The 26,274-nt window shown below is 41.9% G+C and overlaps 1 protein-coding gene across 1 annotated transcript in view; it reads right to left on the bottom strand.

Annotated features, from left to right (window-relative positions):
* The window catches only part of SPATA6 (spermatogenesis associated 6), a 145,863-nt gene that overhangs the window by 81,687 nt on the left and 37,902 nt on the right, over positions 1–26,274 (bottom strand). The window contains exon 6 of the mRNA XM_073593579.1: positions 11,302–11,342. Within this exon, the coding sequence (XP_073449680.1) occupies positions 11,302–11,342 (41 nt within the window). The remainder of the gene's footprint in view (positions 1–11,301; positions 11,343–26,274) is intronic.

Raw genomic sequence — 26,274 nt, 5'->3', positions numbered from 1 at the left:
CTGGTGTGCTCGTCCCCATCTCTGGAAAGACCGGGTTCAGGTAAGTAAAGGGGGGGACTCTGGGGAGCTGCTGTATAACAGAAGGTTTCATTCTATGCATTAAGGTGAAAAACCTTGAGGGTTTACAACCCCTTTAATTGACAGATAAGAAGGTATATTTGTCTGACAAATTAGATTATCTTAATAACCTTTAAATTATTCATATTAATGTTCTCCCCCATCACAGAATAATCTTTCCCTATAGTCTGGTCAGTAAATAGTTGTTTCTTTTTCTCCTCTTGGTAAAAGAGACATCTAGATTTCGGAAACATTTCCACAGTACAAGTTTCTGCAAAGGTGCCCTAAAGATATTACAAAATATTTTATGGTTTGAAATGAGGACCAGAATAAAAGTGCGAGGAGCTTGTCCCTCTAGAGTTCTCATTCCTGAAACACTCTGCTGCTTCTGGATCATCACAGAGTTTCTTCACTAGCAGCATCTTCAAGTAAGGAAGTTTTACAAATCACGGCCTCCCAAAAATACACAATCCCTTCATTTATAGGTAAAATTACACCTTGCAGTTCTTGCAAGAGCAATATATGCTTCCAGATCAGCATTATCAATAACTCAAATTACATACTGGCAGGAAGATTATATAGGGGGTGGTTACCTGTTCTCATGTATAGTAACCTATATAACCTATAACCTTGTTATTCCATTTGTAATAATAAATACAATTTTAAAAAGCAAGTTTAGTTTATTAACTGAATAAGCTGTACTTTTATTTCATTTCAAGCTAAATACTTTTATATACACTGCATTTCTCCTTCCCAGTATAACAAAATGACTTTCAATTTGTAAAGCTACTCCACACTTTTTTTTTTTTTTTTCCTGAAAATTTCAACTTTTTCTGGAAAAACACAAGGAAAAAACACAAAGAAAAATCTTGTTTTTTTTCATGGCTTGAAATTTTCTGGAAAGTTGACATCTCTAAATCAGAATAAATCAGAGGTATGATTCACAATACCTCGTACACACGGTCACACAAAGTTGGTCGGAAATTCCGAACGTCAAGAATGCGGTGACGTACAACACGCCAAGAAAAATTAAGTTCAATAGCCAGTGCAGCTCTTCAGTTTGATTCCGAGCATGAGTGGAACTTTGTGAGTTGGAATTGTGTACACACGATCGGAATTTCCGACAACCGATGTTTGGTTTAAATTTGACGTTCTTGTAAGACCTTATAATGCATTTAAGCTGCCTGTTCAGTGAAGACCCCACCAAGATTGATCTACATTACAGCACTTGAAACTGCACCTTATCCTCGGAAACCAGCACTATCCACCAAACGTTTGACTATCACAGGTGGTGTCAGCATCAATGCCAAGTACCCATGTGAAATGCCTACGCCTACATACTTGCATATAAATGACTAGGGCTGAATCTTAAGAATCCAAAAAGACCACTTTAATTTTAACCACTTGACGACCGCCTCACGCCTATATACGTCGGCAAAATGGCACGGACAGGCAAAATCACGTAGATCTATGTGATCTGCCTTCCGCGGGTGGGGGGTCCGATCGGACCCCCCCCTGGTGCCCGAGGCGGTTGCCATTTCTTCCTGGGCGATGAGAGGTCAGGGGGAGGCCATCCATTGTTGGCCACCCCCTCCCGATCGCTCCCGGCGAATGAAAACGCTTCCTGTAATGTAAACAGAGGGAGAGGAAGTGATGTCATCCCTCCTCGAGCCGGTCTTTTCGATCCGGCACCGAGGAGAGAAGACATCAAAGTAAGTCTGCACAACACTACACTTCCAGTAGAACACGCCATGCACACTTGTCACCCCCCGATCACCCCCCTGTACCCCCTGTCACACTGACACCAATAGCAGTTTTTTTTTTTTTTGCAATGGTGTCAGTTTGTGACAGTTATAAGTGTTAGGGCAGTTAGGTTAGCCCCCTTTAGGTCTAGGGTACCCCCCCTTAGGTCCAGGGTACCCCCCTAACCCCCCCTAATAAAGGTTAACCCCGTGATCACCCCCCGTCACCAGTGTCGCTAAGCGATTGTTTTTCTGATCGCTGTATTAGTGACACAGGTGACGCTAGTTAGGGAGGTAAGTATATAGGTTCGCTGTCAGTGTTTTATAGCGACAGGGACCCCCATATACTACCTGCTAAAGGTTTTAACCCCCCGATTACCCCCTAGTTAACCCTTTCACCAGCGATCACCGTATAAGTGTTACGGGTGACGCTGGCTAGATAGTTTGTTTTTTGTAGTTTATTATAGTTTATTACAGTTTATTACAGTTTTAGGGCACCCGCCGTTTATTACCTTATAAAGGTTTAACCCCCTAATTGCCCGGCGGTGATATAAATTACGTTTTTAGGGTCAGATAAGGTCTGCGTCGCCCCAGGCAGCGTCAGGTTAGCGCCAGTACCGCTAAAACCCACACACGCAGCATACACCTCCCTTAGTGCTATAGTATCTGAGCGGATCGATATCTGATCCGATCAGATCTATACTCCCCAGCAGTTTAGGGTTCCCATAAACACAGTGTTAGCGGGATCAGCCCAGATACCTGCTAGCACCTGCGTTTTGCCCCTCGGCCCAGCCCTGCCCAGCCCACCCAAGTGCAGTATCGATCGATAACTGACACTTACAAAACACTAAGCACACATAACTGCAGCGTTCGCAGAGTCAGGCCTGATCCCTGCGATCGCTAACAGTTTTTTGTTAGCGTTTTGATACAGTCGCTGACAGTCAGGAGCTTTTTTGCCTGTGAGTCTCACTAGTGTACCCCTAAATTTAGAGCCCAAAATGACAAATCGAAGGTACACTAGTGAACGGCCTACACGTTTCTGAGCATGACAGATAGTGAAGAGGAAGTCACTCATCTGTCAAGTTCAGGCTTAGAATACGATCCTGTAGAGGACAGCGGCTCCATGACAGATAGCTCTGACGACGGAGTTGTGGTCCCTGCTAAGGTCAGGCGTACCAGACCCCAATCTTCTTCTTCTGTCCTTGAAGTGCAAGAACCGCAGGGCTCTCGTATGGAGCAGAGAAGTACTAGCGCCGCTATTCCTTCTGGTGAACTGGCAAGCACCAGCGGCCTAGTACACCCTGGTCGTACATCCAGCACTGCAGTATCACGTGGTGACGTGGCGAGTCCCATAAGTGCAGTTCAAGCTGGTGAGGTGGCAAGAACTAGTAGTGTCCCGCTGCCACCAAGAAGACAAAGACAGGACCGTCGTGCCCATAGTGCCCTTCCTGCTGCATTCGCCAATCCGAATTGGGAACCCACCACTTCTGCAGCACCCGTACTTCCCCCTTTCACTGGCCAACCCGGAATTCAGGTGGAAACAGTTGACTTTACGCCACTGGATTTTTATTCACTGTTTTTTTCACCGAAGATCTCTATAGATCTATTGTGGACCAAAGCAATTTGTACCCTGGTCAACACATCGCCACTATTCCCCAGTCCTCCCTTGCCAGAGATTGGAGACCAATTACGGTCTCCGAATTTAAGATCTTTCTGGGCCTTTCCCTCCTCATGGGCTTGAATAAAAAGAGTAAGTTGTGGTCATATTGGTCCACTGACCCAATTTACTATTCGCCCTTGTTCTCTGCTTCCATGGCCAGGGCACGATACGAGCAGATTTTGCGGTTCATGCACTTCAACGACAATGAACTCTGTCGTCCTCGTGGAGACCCTGCATACGATCGGCTCTACAAAATTCGGCCCCTCGTAAACCACTTCAACCAACGTTTTGCAGACTTGTTTACCCCCCCATCAAGTTGTCTGCGTTGATAAGTCCCTGATTAAATTTTCTGGCCGCTTGTCATTCAAAGAGTACCTTCCCAGCAAGCGTGCCAGATATGGGGTCAAGATGTATAAGCTCTGTGACAGGGCCACAGGCTATACATGTAGATTTATGGTTTACGAGGGCAAAGATAGTCACGTAGAGCCGACAAACTGCCCTGACTACATAGGAAGCGCTGGCAAGATAGTGTGGGACTTGGTGTCACCCTTATTCGGAAAGGGGGACCACTTGTACGTGGACAATTATTACACGAGCGTGCCACTTTTTAGTCACTTGTTTGATCATCAGATTGGAGCATGTGGCACCGTGCGACCTAATCACCGGGGCTTTCCCCAGCGGCTTGTAGATTCCCGTCTTAGGCTGGGGGAGAGAGCCTGCTTGCAGTGTAATAATTTGCTCGCTATGAAGTGGAGGGACAATAAGAATGTTTTCGTTCTTACCTCACTTCATGCAGACACGACGACCCAAATTACTACGGCGACTGGTGTTGTGGAGAAACCCCTCTGTGTCCACGAATATAACCAAAATATGGGAGGGGTGGACCTCAACGACCAGTTGTTGGCGCTGTACCTATTTGCCTGTAAGGCCAGACGCTGGTACAAAAAAGTGTCTGTTTATTTATTTCAATTGGCTTTGCTGAACACTCATGTGCTATACAGAGCTTCAGGACAGACTGGATCCTTCCTTAAATTCCAGGAAGAGATCGTCAGAGCCCTTCTGTTTCCAGACGGTGCTCTACCTCACCTTCCCCAACCAAATGCAGTAAGCCGGCTGCTTGAGAGGCATTTTCATTATGCCCTCCCGAGCACCCCTACCCAAAAAACCCCCCAAAAAAGCGTGGATTTAGGCGTGACACCCGGTGTTATTGTCCCTCCTGTCCTGGCAATCCTGGTCTTTGCATGGGTGAATGTTTTGAACGCTACCATACACTAGTTGAGTATTAGCGTAGGGTACAGCATTGCACAGACTAGGACACACTTTCACAGGGTCTCCCAAGATGCCATTGCATTTTGAGTGACCCAAACCTGGAACCAAGTGTAAAAAAAAATAAATAAATAAATAAAATTTAAAAATAAATAAATAAATAAAAACACAAAAAAAATATAAAATAAAAAAACCAAAAATAGTTGTTTTATTGTTCTCTCTCTCTCTATTCTCTCTCTATTGTTCTGCTCTTTTTTACTGTATTCTATTCTGCAATGTTTTATTGTTATTATGTTTTACCATGTTTGCTTTTCAGATATGCAATTTTTTTATACTTTACTGTTTACTGTGTTTTGTTGGTAACCATTTTATTGTTTTCAGGTACGCCATTCAGTTGCAGCGCGGATTTATTTATCTTGACAGCAACAGCGTTTGCTCCCACGATATATAAAGCCGTGACTCCAGCGCTGTCGGAGGTGATTTCACCACCACAGTTACATACTTCAGCATATATGCCGAAGCGTGGGGGCAGCAGTGGGTGGAGGAGCGATTTGCTCCTGCCTTTTGCGGGAGGATGCCCCCATGCTTCGGCATATATAAATGGTGCATGTATGCCCATCATTAGAAGTGGGTGGATGAAGGGAGGTATTCTAATGGTGGACATACCCACCGATCAATATCTTTTTTTCGTTCAGCCCTCAGGCTGCATGAAAAAAAAGTTTACAATATATGCCCAACAAGGACCAGCAACGTACTGGTAAGTTGCTGGACTTTGAGTGGTTATACCAGAATGATGCCTGCAGGTTTAGGTATCATCTTGGTATCATTCTTTTCAGCCAGCGGTCGGCTTTCATGTAAAAGCAATCCTAGCGGCTAATTAGCCTCTAGACTGCTTTTGCAAGCAGTGGGAGGGAATGCCCCCCCCCACCGTCTTCCATGTTTTTCTCTGGCTCTCCTGTCCCAACAGGGAACCTGAAAATGCCGGTGATTCAGCCAGCTGACCATAGAGCTGATCAGAGACCAGAATGGCTCCAAACATCTCTATGGCCTAAGAAACCGGAAGCTACGAGCATTTCATGACTTAGATTTCGCCGGATGTAAACAGCGCCATTGGGGATTGGGAAAGCATTTTATCACACCGATCTTGGTGTGGTCAGATGCTTTGAGGGCAGAGGAGAGATCTAGGGTCTAATAGACCCCAATTTTTTTTTTTTTTAAAAAAGGAGTACCTGTCACTACCTATTGCTATCATAGGGGATATTTACATTCCCTGAGATAACAATAAAAATGATTAAAAAACATAAAAATGAAAGGAACAGTTTAAAAATAAGATAAAAAAAATCAAAAAAATAAAGAAAAAAAAAAGCACCCCTGTCCCCCCCTGCTCTCGCAGAAAGGCGAACGCGAGCGTCGGTCTGGCGTCAAATGTAAACAGCAATTGCACCATGCACGTGAGGTATCACCGCGAAGGTCAGATTGAGGGCAGTAATTTTAGCAGTAGACCTCCTCTGTAAATCTAAAGTGGTAACCTGTAAAGGCTTTTAAAGGCTTTTAAAAACGTATTTAGTTTGTCGCCACTGCACGTTTGTGTGCAATTTTAAAGCATGTCATGTTTGGTATCCATGTATTCGGCCTAAGATCATCTTTTTTATTTCATCAAACATTTGGGCAATATAGTGTGTTTTAGTGCATTAAATTTGAAAAAAGTGTGTTTTTTCCCCAAAAAATGCGTTTGAAAAATCGCTGCGCAATTACTGTGTGAAAAAAAAAATGAAACACCCACCATTTTAATCTGTAGGGCATTTGCTTTAAAAAAATATATAATGTTTGGGGGTTCAACGTAATTTTCTTGCAAAAAAAAATAATTTTTTCATGTAAACAAAAAGTGTCAGAAAGGGCTTTGTCTTCAAGTGGTTAGAAGAGTGGGTGATGTGTGACATAAGCTTCTAAATGTTGTGCATAAAATGCCAGGACAGTTCAAAACCCCCCCAAATGACCCCATTTTGGAAAGTAGACACCCCAAGCTATTTGCTGAGAGGCATGTCGAGTCCATGGAATATTTTATATTGTGACACAAATTGCGGGAAAAAGACAATTTTTTTTTTTTTTTTTTAAGCACAAAGTTGTCACTAAATGATATATTGCTCAAACATGCCATGGGCATATGTGGAATTACACCCCAAAATAAATTCTGTTGCTTCTCCTGAGTACGGGGATACCACATGTGTGAGACTTTTTGGGAGCCTAGCCGCGTACGGGACCCCGAAAACCAAGCACCGCTTACAGGCTTTCTAAGGGCGTACATTTTTGATTTCACTCTTCACTGCCTATCACAGTTTCGGAGGCCATGGAATGCCCAGATGGCACAACCCCCCCCCCCCCCCCAAATGACCCCATTTTGGAAAATAGACACCCAAAGCTATTTGCTGAGAGGTATAGTGAGTATTTTGCAGACCTCACTTTTTGTCACAAACTTTTGAAAATTGAAAAAAGAAAAAAAAATACATTTTTCTTGTCTTTCTTCATTTTCAAAAACAAATGAGAGCTGCAAAATACTCACCATGCCTCTCAGCAAATAGCTTGGGGTGTCTACTTTCCAAAATGGGGTCATTTCGGGGGTTTTGTGCTGTCTTGGCATTTTATGGCCTTCAAAACTGTGATAGGTAGTGAGGAGTGAAATCAAAAATTTACGCCCTTAGAAATCCTGAAGGCGGTGATTGGATTTCGGGGCCCCGTATGAAGCTAGGCTCCCAAAAAGTCCCACACATGTGGTATCCCCGTACTCAGGAGAAGCAGCAGAATATATTTTGGGGTGTAATTCCACATATGCCCATGGCATGTTTGAGCAATATATCATTTAGTGACAACTTTGTGCAAAAAAAAAAAAAAAAAATTGTCACTTTCCCACAACTTGTGTCAAAAAATAAAATATTCCATGGACTCAACATGCCTCTCAGCAAATAGCTTGGGGTGTCTACTTTCCAAAATGGGGTCATTTGGGGGGGTTTTGTGCCATCTTGGCATTTTATGGCCTTTCAAACTGTGATAGGTAGTGAGGAGTGAAATCAAAAATTTATGCCCTTAGAAATCCTGAAGGCAGTGATTGGTTTTCGGGGCCCCGTATGTGGCTAGGCTCCCAAAAAGTCCCACACATGTGGTATCCCCTTACTCAGGAGAAGCAGCAGAATGTATTTTGGGGTGCAATTCCACATATGCCCATGGCCTGTGTGAGCAATATATCATTTAGTGACAACTTTTCGTAAATATTTTTTTTTTTTTTTGTCATTATTCAATCACTTGGGACAAAAAAATAAATATTCAATGGGTTCAACATGCCTCTCAGCAATTTCCTTGGGGTGTCTACTTTCCAAAATGGGGTCATTTGGGGGGGGTTTTGTACTACCCTGCCATTTTAGCACCTCAAGAAATGACATAGGCAGTCATAAACTAAAAGCTGTGTAAATTCCAGAAAATGTACCCTAGTTTGTAGACGCTATAACTTTTGCGCAAACCAATGAATATACGCTTATTGACATTTTTTTTACCAAAGACATGTGGCCGAATACATTTTGGCCTAAATGTATGACTAAAATTGAGTTTATTGGATTTTTTTTATAACAAAAAGTAGAAAATATCAGTTTTTTCAAAATTTTCGGTCTTTTTCCGTGTATAGCGCAAAAAATAAAAACGGCAGAGGTGATCAAATACCATCAAAAGAAAGCTCTATTTGTGGGAAGAAAAGGACGCAAATTTCGTTTGGGTACAGCATTGCATGACCGCGCAATTAGCAGTTAAAGCGACGCAGTGCCAAATTGGAAAAAGACCTCTGGTCCTTAGGCAGCATAATGGTCCGGGGCTTAAGTGGTTAAGAAGAAAAAAAAATGCAACAAATAGGAGGTATACAGCAGATCTTGCATAAAAATACAAAGTCCATATTTAAACAAGGAAAAAAAAGTAGAGGTTACGCACTATACACCTTAGATTCCTGTAGGCAAGGATGATGTCACTGGGCCTTCTCTAGGGATACTAGGAAAGCTGAAGATCCTAATTGATTTCAATGGGCAGGAGCGGGGAAGGAGCGGTGAATACACCGCTCCTTCCCCGCTCCAAAAAAGCGGTTTGCAGGACTTTTTTCACCGCCCTGCCTGCGCACCGCTTCAGTGTGAAAGCCCTCGGGCTTTCACACTGAACAAACAGCGGAGGCTGTTTAGGGGCGGTTTTCAGGCGGTATTTTTAGCGCAATACCGCCTGAAAACCGCTCCAGTGTGAAAGGGGTCTAAATGTCATAAGTTGCATCTCCAGCACAGTGCAGGGGAGACTTCCTACAAGATTCAACATTCTCAGCTTTCCAGGATCTTGGAGAAAGGCCAGTGACATCTCCCTCATCTAGGCAAGCTCACTGGAAGCCGTGAGCATTTTTAATTTTTATTTCCTAAACTGCTTATTGTAGGGGAGGATTCACTACAAAAGAAGTAGACCTTTTATTTTCTGCAAAGCCCGCTTCATTATTACAAAAATAATAACACTATTAATAATCTTCTATTTATCTTTTATTCTCCTGCTGAATATTTGGAATGTGCAGGAATAGGGGGTCGTCGAAGAGAGAAGTGAGAAGTGGCCCAATGCTGTTTCTACTAAACTAACATCACAGTGAAGTATGAGACTGGTCAAAAATCAATAACTAGGTACTTTACAAAATAATGGATGATGCCAGTGGAAAATGGAATGAGTTTCTCTGAGAAATAATGCACGTCCAGCAGATTGGCAGCATCCTAAATTTTCTTTTTGTTAATGAGCGGAGTTAACGGGAACGTAGCTTGTACAGCAATGGTATCACAAATCACCAGGAGGATGTGGCTGTTTACTGACTACACAGAGACACTGTGAAAGCGTCACTGTGTTTCCTGAGCTAAAATGTAAAATCCAACTCAAAAAGTAAAAACTGAAGAAAAAAAAAAACTAATTGAAGATGCAATGCCAAAAATATATATTTAAAAGAAGTATGGCCATAGTTCTCCTGTGGATTACAGGAGTGCACTTAGTTCTGCACTTCTGTGACCCAGATTCAGCTGACAGCGGGCGGAAGCCCACTCTCGACTGACATTCCAGAGCCAATTCAGGCTCTGTGGGGATCCCGACAATAATGTCTGGATCTGCCCAGATGCCTGACTGGCAGCTGTCTCACTCTCTCAGTGCACCGCTGAGAGTCTGAGCCAGTTGTTCCCGCCCCCTCCACAGTCTGGTGCTCCAGTGAGCGCTGAAAGGGCAGAGCAGAGAGCCAGTGACTGACAATCACCGTTTTGTGCTCAGAGCAGACGGAGAACTGAGCGATTAGTAGTCTTTGATCGCTCAGTTCTTGGTGTAGAGCCAGCGGGGGACAGGTGCAGCATCGGATGGATACTGAAGCCATATAGGCGAGTATAAATATTAGTTTTTTTGGTTTCCCGCACTCCATTAAAATGTAACTAAAAGAAAAACTTTTTTCCTTTTTAGTTTTGGATAGAGTGGAGAGGGATTACACCTGTCGGTTTTGGATAGAGTGGAGAGGGATTACACCTGTCGGTTTTGTATCGCTGTCTGTGACCCTGTTAGTTCACCCTCTCTATTTGTTCTGTTTACTTTGATCACTGAAAGTGAAAGAAAAAGAAAATCCCACATTTTGGGTTGACACCAGAACAGTAATAGAGGGGAAATCTTACAATGGGGACAGTTTTGGTGACATACTGAGATGTCCTCACTTTGGAGGGCTGTCCTCTCACTTCCTGTTTTGGCTGTGGGACAGGAAGTGAAGTAAATACAGAGGAGTTATAGCCTTCCCTTTATCTATACAAAATGGGAAAAAAATGTTGTATTTGGTTTTACACTTTAAAGTATAACTAAAGGCAAAACCTTTTTTTATTTTGGTTAAAGGGGAAAGGGTTTAGAACCTCTAACAGTTTTTATTGTTGTCTTCTATGGAGATCCCCCCCTCTATATTTGTCCTGTTTACCATTGTCATTTAAAGCAAAAGTAAAAGAAAAACCCTAAATTTGGGGTTGTTCCCAGAAAAGGGAAATCTTCCAATGGGGACCTGGTGCTCCCCAAGATATTCCCTTAATTTGCAGGGAATTTATATGTCAAGATTGGAGCTGAGCAACACGTGGATTGTGGATAGTGCTGACCTAGGTCTTGCTCTCATTTTAACATTGTGGATGTTTAGATAAAAATTATGAGATGTACTAATTTTCCTGTAGAAGTAAGCAATCCCTTTAGGTGGAGATTTGTCTGGATCGTAGAAGTGACATAGGTCTTCATCTAGGTCAAGCAATGTAGAAATCTTTCCCTTTTAGGAAATAGTTGTGAAAACTGAATGTAATGGTAGTACTCAGAATTCGGTAGAGGAAACCGTGACTTTAATTTAACTGTGTTCTTCAAAAAATCTAACAGGGAGAACAAGACCCCCTTGAGATCCTTTCAGATATGCTTACATAATGTAAATGCTTTTCCCTATGAGCATGGTAATGCTTTAGGGACTGTAATTCACATTTAGGTTCAGTGACAGGTTCACTCATTAATTTTATTTGCACATATACTTACTCGTGGATGGGAGGGTCTGTGACTGTCCAGTGCTGACAGATCTGGAAAAAGAAAATGAGTTTATATTACTTTTGTCTAGATTTTCTAAAATTAAAATAAACATGCTACATAAGGATGAGATTCTCCTATCTGTAACCTAAGGGAATCTAACATTTTTGAGTTAGACCAGAGCATAAGCAGAAGGGAAATCTCCCAAAGTAAACATCTGTTACTGTGACAGCTGTCAAAGATTTGATTTCCTCTAATTTTCTGTGGTGCATCTGGACAGTCAGTGAGGGGAAACCTTACATACACCATTGCAGAAGTGAGGTGGTGGAATGCTGGACTCTGGTGTGGGTGAGTGTTAAAAAATGAAGTGATAATGCTGTTTAAATCTGCACCCAGGTGTACGATGGGTCCCCCGACATGGTTCCCAGGGTGGCGTCTGGTTTTTCTAGAAGAGAGAGAGTGCCAAAAGTATGGTTGGCAGTCCAAATAAAGTTTATAACAATTATGTAAAATCATGCATCGCGTTTTGGGTGTTAAAATGGGTCTCATTTATAAGGCCTCAAAGTAGTTGAAAACTCACCCACACTTGTGTTGAAATCTCTTTACAAGTCATGTGACCACCTCACTTTCTGGGCTCTGCACAGTCCTGGTGGTTGGTTCTTTTCCAATCTGCTCTGCAGTCAATGGTAATGATAGCAAGGCTCTTCATAGCAGACACCATCAATCAATAAACAAAAAAGGGGAAAATAGGATGGGACTTTGGAGGCAGCAAAAGACACTTGGAATTGGAACAATGGTTTTAATGAAAGAATTTTATTGATGCAAACATTTAAAATCCATATAAAATTGAAATATAATGCAAACAAGGAGTAAGTCATACATGCCAAAAACAGAAATTGTACATGGTGTCATTCCAGACAAATTTGCTATGCACTTATGATGATTTTTTCTATCCATATTATATAAGATTTGAACATGATTTTGTAAAATGTATTTGATTGATTTTTGTCTTTTAGTGTCCATTTAATGTATTCCTCAACAATGAACTCCCTGAAGAAGACTGCTTTAGTTGAAACGCGTAAGGATATTGTTGTGTTGTAGCACTGCTCTTTAGAGGAATTACATCATGTACAGTTTCTGTTTTTGACATGTATGGCTTATTCCTTGTTTGCATCATGTTTCGGTTTTATACGGATTTATAAATGTTTGTATCAATAAAATGATTTAATTTAAAACCATTGTTCCAATTCCAAGTGTCTTTTGGTGCCTCCAAGGTCCCATCCTATTTTCCTCTTTTTTGTTCTAACATTATTGGGATGTGGCACCTCTGACACCTGGATAGTATAGGCCTCTCTGATAAATATATTTTTCTTACCGTCAATCAATGCTATTATCCACCCCATCAGCCTCCTACCTGTCTATGTCACAAGTAGCACCATCTGATGGCAGTCTTAATTTCGAGGAAAGTATGTTCGTCAACTAAATTAACATTATTTTAGTCAACTAAAATACGCCTAAAGCTAAAAGAATTCCAATGACTAAAATACGACTAAAACTAAAATTAGATTTTAGTTAAAAGACTATGAATAAAACAAAATTTAAATTTGACGACACAATTAACACTGCACAACCACATAAGAATAAGTAGGGGTCATCTACTTAGCTGCTGATAGAAAAAAAAAAATAAGAAAAAGGCTTCTCTTATTTTTTTTCCTACTATTTAATGTTGGTAATATATTCAGCCAATAGAGTTTACTGTGTTTTTCTGGGTTTTTTTTTATATTTTAAAGTTTCAGTTCTGTTTGTCAAAAAGCAATATTTTTGTTTGTTTATGAAACTTGGTTTTATTTATAAAGATTTTTTTATATATCCCAACAGCTAAATCTGTGTCTGTAGTGCATGTTGAAACCCTAAGGCGTAAGTTGTACGACTGTGCAACTTACCCCCTGCCCCAATGAACTCACCCCTCATGTTGAGGGCATGCGGTCTGGTACGGTTCAGGAGGGGGACGCTCACTCATCCCCACCCCCTTTCCTGACCTGCTGGGCTGTGTGCTCAGATAAGGGTCTGGTATGGATTTTGGGGGGCCCCCCCACACAGTTTTTTCGGCGTGGGGGTTCCCCTTGAAATCCATACCAGACTGAAGGGCCTGGTATGGTCTTGGAGAGGGAACCCATGCTGGTTTTTTTTCTTTAAATTGGCATAGAGTTCCCCAATCAAGGTCATCAGAGCACCAGTCGCACGCCAAAGCCGGATCAGTTAAGATGGCGATCTGACTTCAGTGATATTCAATGGGCTGAAGTAGGCTCGAAGTCGGACCAAAGTAGTGCAGGGACTACTTTGAAGTCGGCACGACTTGAAGTCGTACTAATGGTTGTCATTGGAAATCATAGGGAACGACTTGTCATGCAACTTTGCGGTCCCAAGTCATAGGACAAACTGTACAAGTAGGTGGGGGCCTAAGGCTGCATTCACACCTGAGCGTTTCAAAGTCATGCGTTTTAACTGCGATTTTGCCTCGTTTTTGCCGCGATTTTGTACAGGTCACCAATGTAAAAAGCAAAAAAAATGCCTGTAAACTGCCCCAAAGAAGCTCATGTTCTTTTTTTGAGCTTAAGGCGTTTTTCAGGTGTTTTGCTTTAGGTGACAAAACGCTCAGATGTGAACAGGTGTCATTGAAATGAATGGGATTTTAGTTGTTAGGCGTTTTACGAGTGTTTTATGAGGTGAAAACGCTCAGGTGTGAATGTAGCCTAATGCCCTGTACACGCAACCAGTTTTGCCGTCGGAATAAACTCTGAAGGTTTTTACGACGGAGTTCCGCTCAAGCTGTCTTGCATACACACGGTCACACCAAATTCCTACCGTCCAGAACGAGGTGACGTACAACACGTACGACGGGACTAGAAAAACGGAAGTTCAATAGCCAGTAGCCAATATCTTCTCGTACTTGCTTCAGAGCATGTGTCGTTTTTGGTGCGTCGGAACAGCATACAGACGAGCGGTTTTTCCAATAGTGATTTGTTCCGTCGGAAAAATATAGAACATGTTCTCTATCTAAGTCCGTTTGAATTTTCGACAGAAAAAGTCCGATGGGGCACACACACGGTCGGAATATATGATGAAAAGCTCCCATCGGACTCTTTCTGTCGGAAATTCCGCTCGTGTGTATGCGGCATAAGGCCTCATGTACACTGCTGCTGGTAAACGGAAAGTTAGGAGCAGTTGGGCACTTTTTTTCAGGTGCCTCTGAACTCTCCTCTATGTTATCTTATCAGTAAATGTACACAGGGTCGTTTATAGTCGTTTCTAGGCAGTTGAGTTTAGAGGCATTTTTTGGAGCGCAAAAAAAATGCGTTCAGGACGGATGTTCAGAGGCATTTGAAACGCCAAATGCCTGTAACAGCCTGTAAACGCTGCTAAACATGGTAATTCACGTTTAGCAGCGTTTCGTTTACAGACGTCTTTCATTTTAAAAATAATTCATTTCAAAATAATATATTTTTTTTAAAAAACGCTTCTAGACGCAAACGCGGCTAAACAGACGTTTTTAGACGTTGGTTTCTAGCTGTCGGGTTAAATCGTTCAGGAGAGGTTAACCACTTCCCGACCGCCGCACGACTATATACATCCTAAGTTTGAACGGGGATATCGTTGTTATGGCAGCAGCTAGCTGCCATAACCCCGGTATCCCCGTTTTCGTGCGGCGGCCGGCTTTCAGATAAAAGTGGTCCCTGCGGCGGATTCGCCGCGAGATCACTTTTATCGGTGGCGGGAGAGGGCCCCCCCCCTCCCGCCGCGATCCGGTGCCCTCCGCCGCTTACCGGAGCCGTCGGTAGCGGCGGAGGCGATCGCGTCCTCTGCCGTTGTGTGTCAGGAGATGAGTGAGGCCAAGATGGCGCTCACTCGTCTCCAAGATACTGCTGGGCGGAAGCGACGTCAAAACGTCACTTCCGTCCACGCCTCTTAAAGGCATATTTTTTCAAATGTCATTTTTCTACATGACTTTTTTTTTTTTTTTTTTTTTTATTGCATTTTAGTGTAAATATGAGATCTGAGGTCTTTGACCCCAGATCTCATATTTAAGAGGACCTGTCATGCTTTTTTCTATTACAAGGGATGTTTACATTCCTTGTAATAGGAATAAAAGTGACACATTTTTTTTTTTTTTTAAACAGTGTAAAAATTAATAAAATATTGTAAAATAAATAATAAAAAAAAAAAAAAAAAATTTTTAAAACCCCCCTGTCCCGACGAGCTCGCGCGCAGAAGCGAACGCATACGCGAGTAGCGCCCGCATATGAAAACGGTGGTCAAACCACACATGTGAGGTATCACAGCGACCGGTAGAGCGAGAGCAATAATTCTAGCCCTAGACCTCCTCTGTAGCGCAAAATATGCAACCTGTAGAATTTTTTAAACGTCGCCTATGGAGATTTTTGAGGGTAAAAGTTTGACGCCATTCCACGAGCGGGCGCAATTTTCAAGCATGACATGTTGGGTATCAATTTACTTGGCGTAACATTATATTTCACAATATTAAAAAAAATTGGGATAACTTTACTGTTTTATTTTTTTATTCAAAAAAGTGAATTTTTTCCAAAAAAAGTGCGCTTATAAGACCGCCGCGCAAATACAGTGCAAAAAAAAGTATTGCAATGACCGCCATTGTATTCTCTAGGGTGTTAGAAGAAAAACCATATATAATGTTTGGGGGTTCTAAGTAATTTTCTAGCAGAAAAACCTGTTTTAAACATGTAAACACCTAAAATCCAAAACGAGGCTGGTCCTTAAGTGGTTAAACAATGTCCCATGTACATGAAGCCTAATACCATAAATAATAACATGTTATTAGATTTTTATTCCAGGAGTATAGCATGAGTTTGGCAATTCTAGAGAAATGCTTAAATAATGCATTACAATTTACCTAAACCCATTCGATTTTAGTCAACTAAAATACAACTAAAACTAAAATGGCATTTTACTTAAAAGACTATAACTAATGCTGGCCATACACTATCCGAAAAATCATACAACCCATTTTCGAAAAACGAACAAATAAATCGTTCGATGTACATAAATGAATACATTTTTTGTTTGTTTTTTTCACATATACCTAGTGCAAACAGTTTGGCCGGGAAACACATTGTCCCTTCAATTTATCGGCAGAAAATTTCCAAACTTGTCCTTTGTCTTTTTGGCTAAAAAAACGCCCCAACCGATTACCGATTTGTGCCCATCAACTGGCCGAAAAACTAATAAACTGTCCAAATGACTGAATTTCGGATGATTTTTTTGTATATTGCAAGACTGAATCGAAATTTGATGTCAAAATTAACAGTGTCTGATGGGGAAAATAGCACTGATTAACAGTGGGTGCTCCGAAGAGCCTTGCTATCACTGACTGCACAGCAGAGGTATGCTTACTGGTAATGTCAGGGTGATGTTCTGTGGCTTGGTGCTACCCACACCCAGCTGAGTACTTAAAGTAGAACTATAGGTAAGACTTTTTTTTTTCATTTTGGATATGGTAAGGGAGGGGCCCATTGGGGGCTTGGATGGAGGGGTGTCCCTCTTGTACATGGGACTCATGTTGAGGGAATTTCAGAAGACGGAGGTGAACTGGGCTGAACTTATGATAATTTTATTCATAATTTTTTTTTTCTTTCCTGAGAGGATAGAATTTATTATTGAATCATATGTTTCTTGTATATTTTTATTTGAATTGATCAATATGTTCTTGTTCTGAAAATAATTTGTGGTATATTTTCAGTCTCTCTCACGTATATATGAAAACATTGAAGGTCAACTAGTCCTGTGCAAGCGGGTGTTCCAGTGAAACGCGTTGACCCATACGCATGGACTTCAACTTGTGTAATCTGTATGAATTCAGTTGATGTATTGACCTTTGGACATACAGGTCATGTAAAATATGGTTTTGGAGTCATCCAATTGGAAAAATATATTTTAATCTTTGTGTAATGAATATATTTGCAATAAAGGTTTTCAACTTTGAATATCAGTGTGGTCTACCATTTGAGGCATACATTAAAGTCTAACCATATTGTGATTATCCAGGTAAGGGAGGGGTATAACCCCTGTCAGATTTTTTTTTTGCCATCTATGTCCTATTGGGGAGATTTCCCTTCACTTCCTGTCCCATAGCTAAAACAGGAAGTGAGAGGAAATCGCTGCAAATTAAGGGAATTCCATGGGGGGTCACCCAGAACTAGTGTCCCCTTTGGAAGATTTCCCCTTCATTACTTTTCTGGGGACAAACCAAAATTTGAGATTCTTTCAGAATTATTAAAACAAAAAGAAAGGTACAAACTTACTAAACCTGCAGGGGATCCAATAATTTTCCCCACTGTAAGTACAGTAAAACCTTGGATTGCGAGCATAATTAGTTCCAGAAACATGCTTGTAATCCAAAAGCACTTTCCCTCTAAGAAATAAATATGATTCGTTCCACAACCATTTCTTCATAAGTCCTTCAGTTTGTAGTCCATATAAAAAGGATTATAGCAATGTGATGGTTGTATAATCATAAAATATCTATCCACAATGTGAAGCTTCCACAAGGGGATTAGAAGCAAAATCTAGCAGGAGCTACAGAGTATAAAAGAGAAGAGAGGAGCCTCTAAGTGTAGCAATATGGTTACATTTAGGCCTGATGCACACGAGACGCTGTTAAACGCACGTTCAGAGGCAGTTGAACACTTTTTTCAACTGCCCCTGAACTCATTCAATGTTATCCTATGTGTCCATGTACACATGTCTCGTTTTTTGGCGTTTTTAGGCAGTTGGGTTTAACCTCGTTTTTCCAGAAGCAAAAAAATGGGTTCAGACGCAAAAGTTTTCCACGTTTCAGACGCCAAACGCGGCTAAATGCCGGTACTGCGTTTGGCCGCGTTTGCATTTATAAGTGTTTTTAAAGGAACCCTATTTTTTGGACCAGAAAACACAGAAATATAATGGTAAATGGCAGCAGAGAATGACATTTTGCGACCCGACTTTGGGGCCCCGTATCTTGGGGCCACTTGGTGCTAGGAACCCCAAATTTAGTGTTCAGTGGAACTAGCACTACAACATATCCAAAGTTGGGGTTCCTAGCACCAAGTGTCCCCGAGATACGGGGCCCCAAAGTTGGGTCGGAACATGTCAAGCACTTTTCTGCAACAGAGAATGACATTTTGCGACCCGACTTTGGGGCCCCATATCTCGGGGCCACTTGGTGCTAGGAACCCCAACTTTGGATATGTCATTCTCTACTGCAGAAAAGTGCTTGGGGAGGGTCTTTGTTATCTTAACTAAACGCTTCTAGACACAAACGCGGTAAAACGCCGCTAAACGCGTCATGCAAACGTGGCAAAACTGGCGTTTCTAAACGCTGGTTTCAGCTTTTAAAAACATGTTCAGCAGAGTTTGCACCGGCGTCTCGTGTGCATGAAGCCTAAATGAAGGTACAACATTTAGCAACTCACATGGTTGATGATTAAAAGAGAGACACATCTAAGTATGCAGACATCCCCAGCACCGCCGGCTCTTACCGCTGTCAATCTGCAATCGTGACCGGAAAGACTACCCTGCAGTAGAGCGATCTGAAATCGAGGCTTGAAGCGCTTGTGGAGCGCAGCATGGAAGTGATAACGTTGATGGCGATGCGGAGGATGATCTATGTGAACAGCTTTACCCCGGATGCCTGCATACTTAGATGTGCCAGTTTTAATCATCAACCATGTGAGTTGCTAAGTGTTGTACCTTCATTAAATGTAACCATATTGCTACACTTAGAGGTGCCTCTCTTCTCTTTTATACTCAGTTGTGACATGACGCTACTTATATATCAAGCCACTGCTTGTTTATCAAGTTATTTAAAAATTTTGCTTGTCTTGCAAAACGCTCTCAAACCAAGGTTTTACTGTACCTGTAATAAATAAATGAGAATTAATCTCCCAAATCAGGTTACAGAGAGCAAAAACAAGTTGACTGAGGTTTCAATCCTTCCATGCTTAAAAAAAAAAAAAAAAAAAAAAAAAAGCTTCGGCTGAGGTTGAGCACTAATGTTTTATCTGTAGTTTTCCCTTTAAACTAAAGCTAACTCACTTAAATGCAGAAAAAACATAGAAAGTATATGACTCATGCCGTGTTGTGCCGAATAATCCAAATCACAGGGGAAATCTCTCTAATGCATGTGTCTATGTGCGGCTCTGACTCCTACTGTCTCATCAGAGGGAGAGCGATGATGTGACACCATCAAAATGTAAAGCTATAATATGTGCCAAGTTCCATCATAACTGAAGTATATACCGTTATATTCCAAGTGCTATACCATTTCATGGAGGGACCAACTACAGCCTGGAAATGCTCAAAAGACTTGGGAAATGAATCATCCGGCTTTTTTCATTCCTTATCAGCTAGCATTGTGTGTGAGCAACAGCCTGACAAGATATTTCCAACGCCCACTTTTCTAATTTACCAGCTCGCACTCTCGGTGGAAATGAAATGACTCAGATTCATGTGGAACCACATCAAAGTGCTGCCCTTGGGACACACCTGGTTGACACTAAATTATTTCTTGATGTGACAGACATGTGTCCTGATACCAAGTTTGCAAAAGTGGCTGATGATCAGCTGTGGTGAGGGGTGTCGTGTTTACTGACTTATGCCACTTTCCATGCAAAGGCATTACATTAGAAGATATGTCCCTATGTACACGCTTATTAACCACTTGCTGACCAGGCCTTTTCTGAAATTTTTGGATTACAAGTTTGAATTTGTATTTTTTTTTTGCTAGAAAATTACTTAGAACCCCCAAACATGATATATATTTTTTACCAGAGACCCTAGAGAATAAAATGACAATCGCTGCAATGTTTTATGTCACACTGTACTTGCACAGAAGTCTTTCAAAACGCAATTTTTTGGAAAAAAAAACACAATAGTTACTCCAGTTTTTTTTGTATAATGTGAAAGATGATGTTATGCCGAGTAATACCTAACATGTCATGCTTTAAAATTGCGCTTGTGAAATGGCGACAAACTATGGTACTTAAAATTCTGCATAGGCGACAATTTAAAAATATTTGTTTAGAGTCGCAGAGGAGGTCTTGTGCTAGAATTATTCCTCTCGCTCTAACGACTGCGGCGATACCTCACATGTGTGGTTTGAACACAGTTTACATATGCGGGCACGACTTACGTATGCATTCGCTTCTGCGCAGATGAGGCGTTTAAAAAAAAAAAAAATTCTTATTTATATTTTTTTTTTATACACTGTCCCCCTTTAATTTTTTTTTTATCATGTTTATTCTCATTACAAAGAATGTAAACATCCCCTGTAATAAAAATAAGGAAGACAGGTCCTCTTTGTTGAGAGATCTGGAGTCAAAAAGACCTCAGATCTCTCATTTACCTTTAAAAGCGAAAGAAAAAAAAAAATTGTTTATGCCTGAGAACAGGAAGTGATGTCAGAGGTCACTCCGGTCCTTCAAGGGCATAGAGACGAGTGGGGGCGCTCTTGCCCTCATTCGACTTCCCATTGGATTACTTCCGAGCTTACCGATGGCTCCGGTAAGCCAGAAATTACCAGGAATCTGCCGCTGGGATCACTTTTAATTGGAAAGCTGGCAGCCTAAGGGAATAACGTTATTGGGGTTATGGCATCTAGCTGCAGCCATAACCCCGGTATGTAATGTCAAAAACATGGCGTACATTCCCAGTTAGGCGGTCGGCAAGTGGTTTTAAAGTTTTTCTCTACTGCATACACTCTACTACAGTATTAGAATATTATGCTGTTGGTTACATTCAAATAGTCCCCTAGAATATCTCAAAGACCTGTGACTTTATCTACATTACACCCTTAGCAAAAAAAAGAAAAAATTAACCATTTGAGCCCTGTAAAGTTTTACCCCTCTTCATGACCGGGCCATTTTTCGCTATTTAGCACTGCGCTACTTTAACCACTTACCGACCACTAACCGCATTTATACTGCGGCAAAGTGGCTCAGCTGCACGAATCGCCATACACGTACGGCGGCTCATGCACCAGCTTTTTTGCAGTCCCATTGGCCAGCGGGGGAGCCAATCAGCGGGTACGGCGGACTCGATGTCTGCCGGCCATTTGCGATCCTTCCCCGCAATGACAGAACAGGGATCTGCCTGTGTAAACAAGGCAGATCTCCGTTCTCACAGGGGATATCACACAGATCTTGTCTTTCTGCTATGCAGGAAGATGGATCTGTGGATTGTCCCAGTGAGCCCCTCCCCCATACAGTTAGAACGCACAGTGAGGGAACACAGTTCACCCCTTGATCTGCCCCTGAAGTTAACACCTTCCCTGCCAGTGTCATTAGTACAATGTCAGAGCATATTTTAGCACTGATTACTGTAGTAATGTCACTGGTTCCCAAAAAAGTGTCAAAAATGTCAGTTAGGTGTCCGATCTGTCCGCCGCAATGTCGCAGTCCCACTAAAAATCACTGACCGCCACCATTACTAGTAAAAAAAAAAAAAAAAATTATAAAAATGCCATAAATATATCCCCTATTTTGTAGATGCAATAACTTTTGTGCAAACCAATCAATACACGCTTATTGGGATTTTTTTTACCAAAAATATGTAGCAGAATACATATTGTCCTAAACTGATGAATAAATTCGTTTTTTTATATTTTTTTTGTAAATTTTTTATAGCAGAAAGTAAAAAATATTTTTTCAAAATTGCCACTCTTTTTTTGTTTATAGCGCAAAAAATAAAAAACCGCAGAGGTGATCAAATACCACCCAAAGCTCTATTTGTGGGAAAAAAAGGACGTCAAATTTGTTTGGGTACAGCATCGCACGACCGCGCAATTGCCAGTTAAAGCAACGTAGTGCTGTATCTCAAAAAGTGGCCTGGTTATTAAGGGGGTAAAGCCTTCCGGGGCTGAAGTGGTTAACTGGTAATTGCATGGTCATGCAATACTGCAACCTAACAAAATTTATGAAATTTTTTCACACAGATACAGCTTTTTTTGGTGGTATTTGATCACCACTGGGTTTTTTTTTATTTTTTGCAATATAAATTTAAAAAAAGACAGAAAAATTTGAAAAAAAAAAAATAATGTGTATTAAAAAAAAAAAAAAAAAAAAAAATGTAGAAATCTAATATTCTTCATAAATTTTGTCCAAAATGTATTCTGCTGCATGTCTTTGGTCCGAATAAGCGTATATTAATTGGTTTGCGTGAAAGTTATAGCGTCTACAAACAATAGAATGTTTATTTATTCTATTTTTTATACTAGAAATGGCAGTGATCAGCAACTTATAGTGAGACTGTAATAGTACGGCAGAAAATCTGACACTAACTGATGCGGGGGGGGGGGGGGGCGACTTACTGACACTAATACAGTGAATAATGAAAAAAATATACACTGTCACTGTACTAATGACACTGGCTGGGAAGGGGTTAACATTTAGGGACAATCAAGGGGTTAGCTGTGTGCCCAACAATGTTTAGTGCGTGTTTTTTTTTTTTTTTCTAGTGTCAGTATGTGTTTTAGGTAGGACAAAAAAAAAAAAACAGCAAAACGCGCACTATTGCTTCGGAGTAGGGATGAGCTTCGAGTTCGAGTCAAACTCATGTTCAACTCGAACATCGGCTGTTCGCAAGTTCGCCGAACAGCGAACAATTTGGGGTGTTCGCGGCAAATTCGAATGCTGCGGAACACCCTTTAAAAGTCTATGGGAGAAATCAAAAGTGCTAATTTTAAAGGCTAATATGCAAGTTATTGTCATAAAAAATGTTTGGGGACCTGGGTCCTGCCCCAGGGAACATGGATCAATGCAAAAAAAACGGCTGTTTTTTCGGGAGCAGTGATTTTTATAATGCTTAAAGTGAAACAATAAAAGTGTAATATCCCTTTAAATTTTGTACCTGGGGGGTGTCTATAGTATGCCTGTAAAGGGGCGCATGTTTCCCCTGTTTAGAACAGTCTGACAGCAAAATGACATTTCAAAGGAAAAAAAGTCATTTAAAACTACTCGCGGCTATTAATGAATTGCCGGTCCGACAATACACATAGAAGTTCATTGATAAAAACGGCATGGGAATTCCCCACAGGGGAACCCCGAACCAAAATTAAAAAAAAAAAAAAGACGACGTGGGGGGTCCCCCTAAATTCCATACCAGGCCCTTCAGGTCTGGTATGGATATTAAGGGGAACCCCGGCCAAAAAAAAAAAAAATGGCGCGGGGTCCCCCTCAAAATCTATACCAAACCCTTATCCGAGCACGCAACCTGGCAGGCCACAGGAAAAGAGGGGGGGACGAGAGAGCGCCCCCCCCCCCCCCCCCTGAACCGTACCAGGCCACATGAAGCATTTAAATAAAGGAATTGTCAAAAACTGTCGCTTGTCATTTTTAACATTTTTGACAGTTTTTTAGTGAAATGGTAGGGGTACCATTTCACACAGGGGGGAGGGCCGGGATCTGGGGGTCTCCTTGTTAAAGTGGGCTTCCAGATTCCGATAAGCCCCACACCCGCAGACCCCCACAACCACCGGCCAGGGTTGTGGGGATGAGGCCCTTGTCCTCATCAACATGGGGAAAAGGTGTTTTGGGGGTCTACCCCAAAGCACCCTCCCAATGTTGAGGGCATGTGGCCTGGTACAGTTCGGGGGGGGCGCTCTCTCGTCCCCCCCTCTTTTCCTGCGGCCTGCCAGGTTGCGTGCTCGGATAAGGGTCTGGTATGGATTTTTGGGGGGACCCCACGCCGTTTTTTTTTTTTTACATTTTGGCGCAGGGTTCCCCTTAAAATCCATACCAGACCTGAAGGGTCTGGTATAGATTTTGAGGGGGACCCCCACGCCATTTTTTTTTTTTATTTTGGCCGGGGTTCCCCTTAATATCCATACCAGACCTGAAGGACCTGGTATGGAATTTAGGTGGACCCCCCACGTCGTCTTTTTTTAAAATTTTGATTCGGGGTTCCCCTGTGGGGAATTCCCATGCCGTTTTTATCAATGAACTTCTATGTGTATTGTTGGACCGGCAATTCATTAATAGCCGTGAGTAGTTTTAAATGACTTTTTTTCCTTTGCTGTCAGACTGTTCTAAACACGGGAAACATGCGCCCCTTTACAGGCATACTATAGACACCCCTCAGGTACGAAATTTAAAGGGATATTACACTTTTATTGTTTCACTTTAAGCATTATTAAAATCACTGCTTTTAAAGGCTTATATGCAAGTTATTGTCATAAAAAGTGTTTGGGGACCTGGGTCCTACCCCAGGGGACATGGATCAATGCAAAAAAAAGTTTTAAAAACGGCCATTTTTAAAACTTTTTTTTGCATTGATCCATGTCCCTTGGGGCAGGACCCAGGTCCCCAAACACTTTTTATGACAATAACTTGCATATAAGCCTTTAAAATTAGCACTTTTGATTATTCATGTTCATGTCCCATAGACTTTAACGGTGTTCGCGTGTTCGAACAAATTTTTTGCCTGTTCGCATGTTCTGCTGCAAACCGAACAGGGGGGTGTTCGGCTCATCCCTGCTTCTGAGCTGTACTACGGGTACAGAGAAAAAATAACATACAAATATGTGGTTTCTCTGCAGTTGTCAGGGGCAGGAGATTTATCTTGGGTCGTTCTTTGGTGGTAGGTTATGGTAGTAACAAGGAATGAATAAATTATATATATATATATATATATATATATATATATATATATATATATATATATATATATATATATATATATATATATATATATATATAAAAAATCAGGAGATCTCCACAACTATTTACTACCAAATGAAAGCCCAATTTGTCCTGAAAAATACAAGGTATAATCCACCCAGATGCTCAAAGTAGTTGTGATGATACAGTATATTTTCTAAAGTATTGGAATGCCTGCCACAGGGGTTGTTCCAGGCATCAGCCAATCAAGTCCAAGTCCAAATCATGTTCCAGGCATCAGCCAATCAGCCAATCAAGACATTTTGGACAATTTCATGCTTCCAACTTTGTGAGAACAGTTTGGAGATGGCCCCTTCCTGTTTCAACATGACTGCGCACCAGTGCACAAAGCAAGGTCCATAAAGACATAGATGAGTGAGTTTGGGGTGGAGGAACTTGACTGTTCTGCACAGAGTCCTGACCTCAACCCAATAGAATACCTTTGGGATGAATTTGCGTGGAGACTGCAAGCCAGGCCTTCTCTTCCGCATCAATGCCTGACCTCACAAATGCGCTTCAGAAAGAATGGTCAAACATCCCCATAGACACACTCCTAAACCTTGTGGACAGCCTTCCCAGAAGAGTTGAAGCTGTTATATAGCTGCAAAGGGTGGGCCAACTCAATATTGAACCCTACTAAGACTGAGATGAAATTAACCGATTGCCGCCCGCCATCTGTCATATGATGGCCAGGCGGCGTGGCTCTCATTCTGGGCGGGCATGATACGATGTCCGTCCAATTAAACAGGGAATGCGCGCGATCGTGTGCGCGCATCCCTGTACTTCGATGGCGGCGTGTCACGGAGACACCGCTCGCCACTGAGGGGGGTGAACAGCCATTGGGCATGGCTGTTTACTACGTGAACAGCCGTGATGAAGTCACGGCTGATCACAGATGGTACCACCCCACTTTGCATGGCGCATGCTCGTGATCACGAGCGCGCTGCACATGCACGTCGGTGGCAGAGTGTTCCCGGGAACACTACTCGTCACCGACGCAGGTAAACAGCCATTGGCCGGCGGCTGTTTACCACGTGATCGGCTGTGATCCTTTCACAGCCGATCACTAAATGTAAATGCAGAGCGGTAACAAGATGTTATCGGGTTCTCCTCCTCACACACCGATTGTGTGTGAGAAGGAGATTGTGGTAACATCTCGGTACCGCTTACAGTGTACACCAATCACACCGATTGCCCCCCCAATAAAGAGGACCTGCCACCACCCATCAAAGTACCTGTCACAGTCCATCTGAGTACCCGA

Source organism: Aquarana catesbeiana, linkage group LG07, assembly GCF_042186555.1.
Source record: "Aquarana catesbeiana isolate 2022-GZ linkage group LG07, ASM4218655v1, whole genome shotgun sequence".
In the NCBI taxonomy this organism is placed as follows: domain Eukaryota; kingdom Metazoa; phylum Chordata; class Amphibia; order Anura; family Ranidae; genus Aquarana; species Aquarana catesbeiana.
Note: the sequence above shows the minus strand (reverse complement) of the source record. Positions and strands in the feature narration are given on the sequence as shown.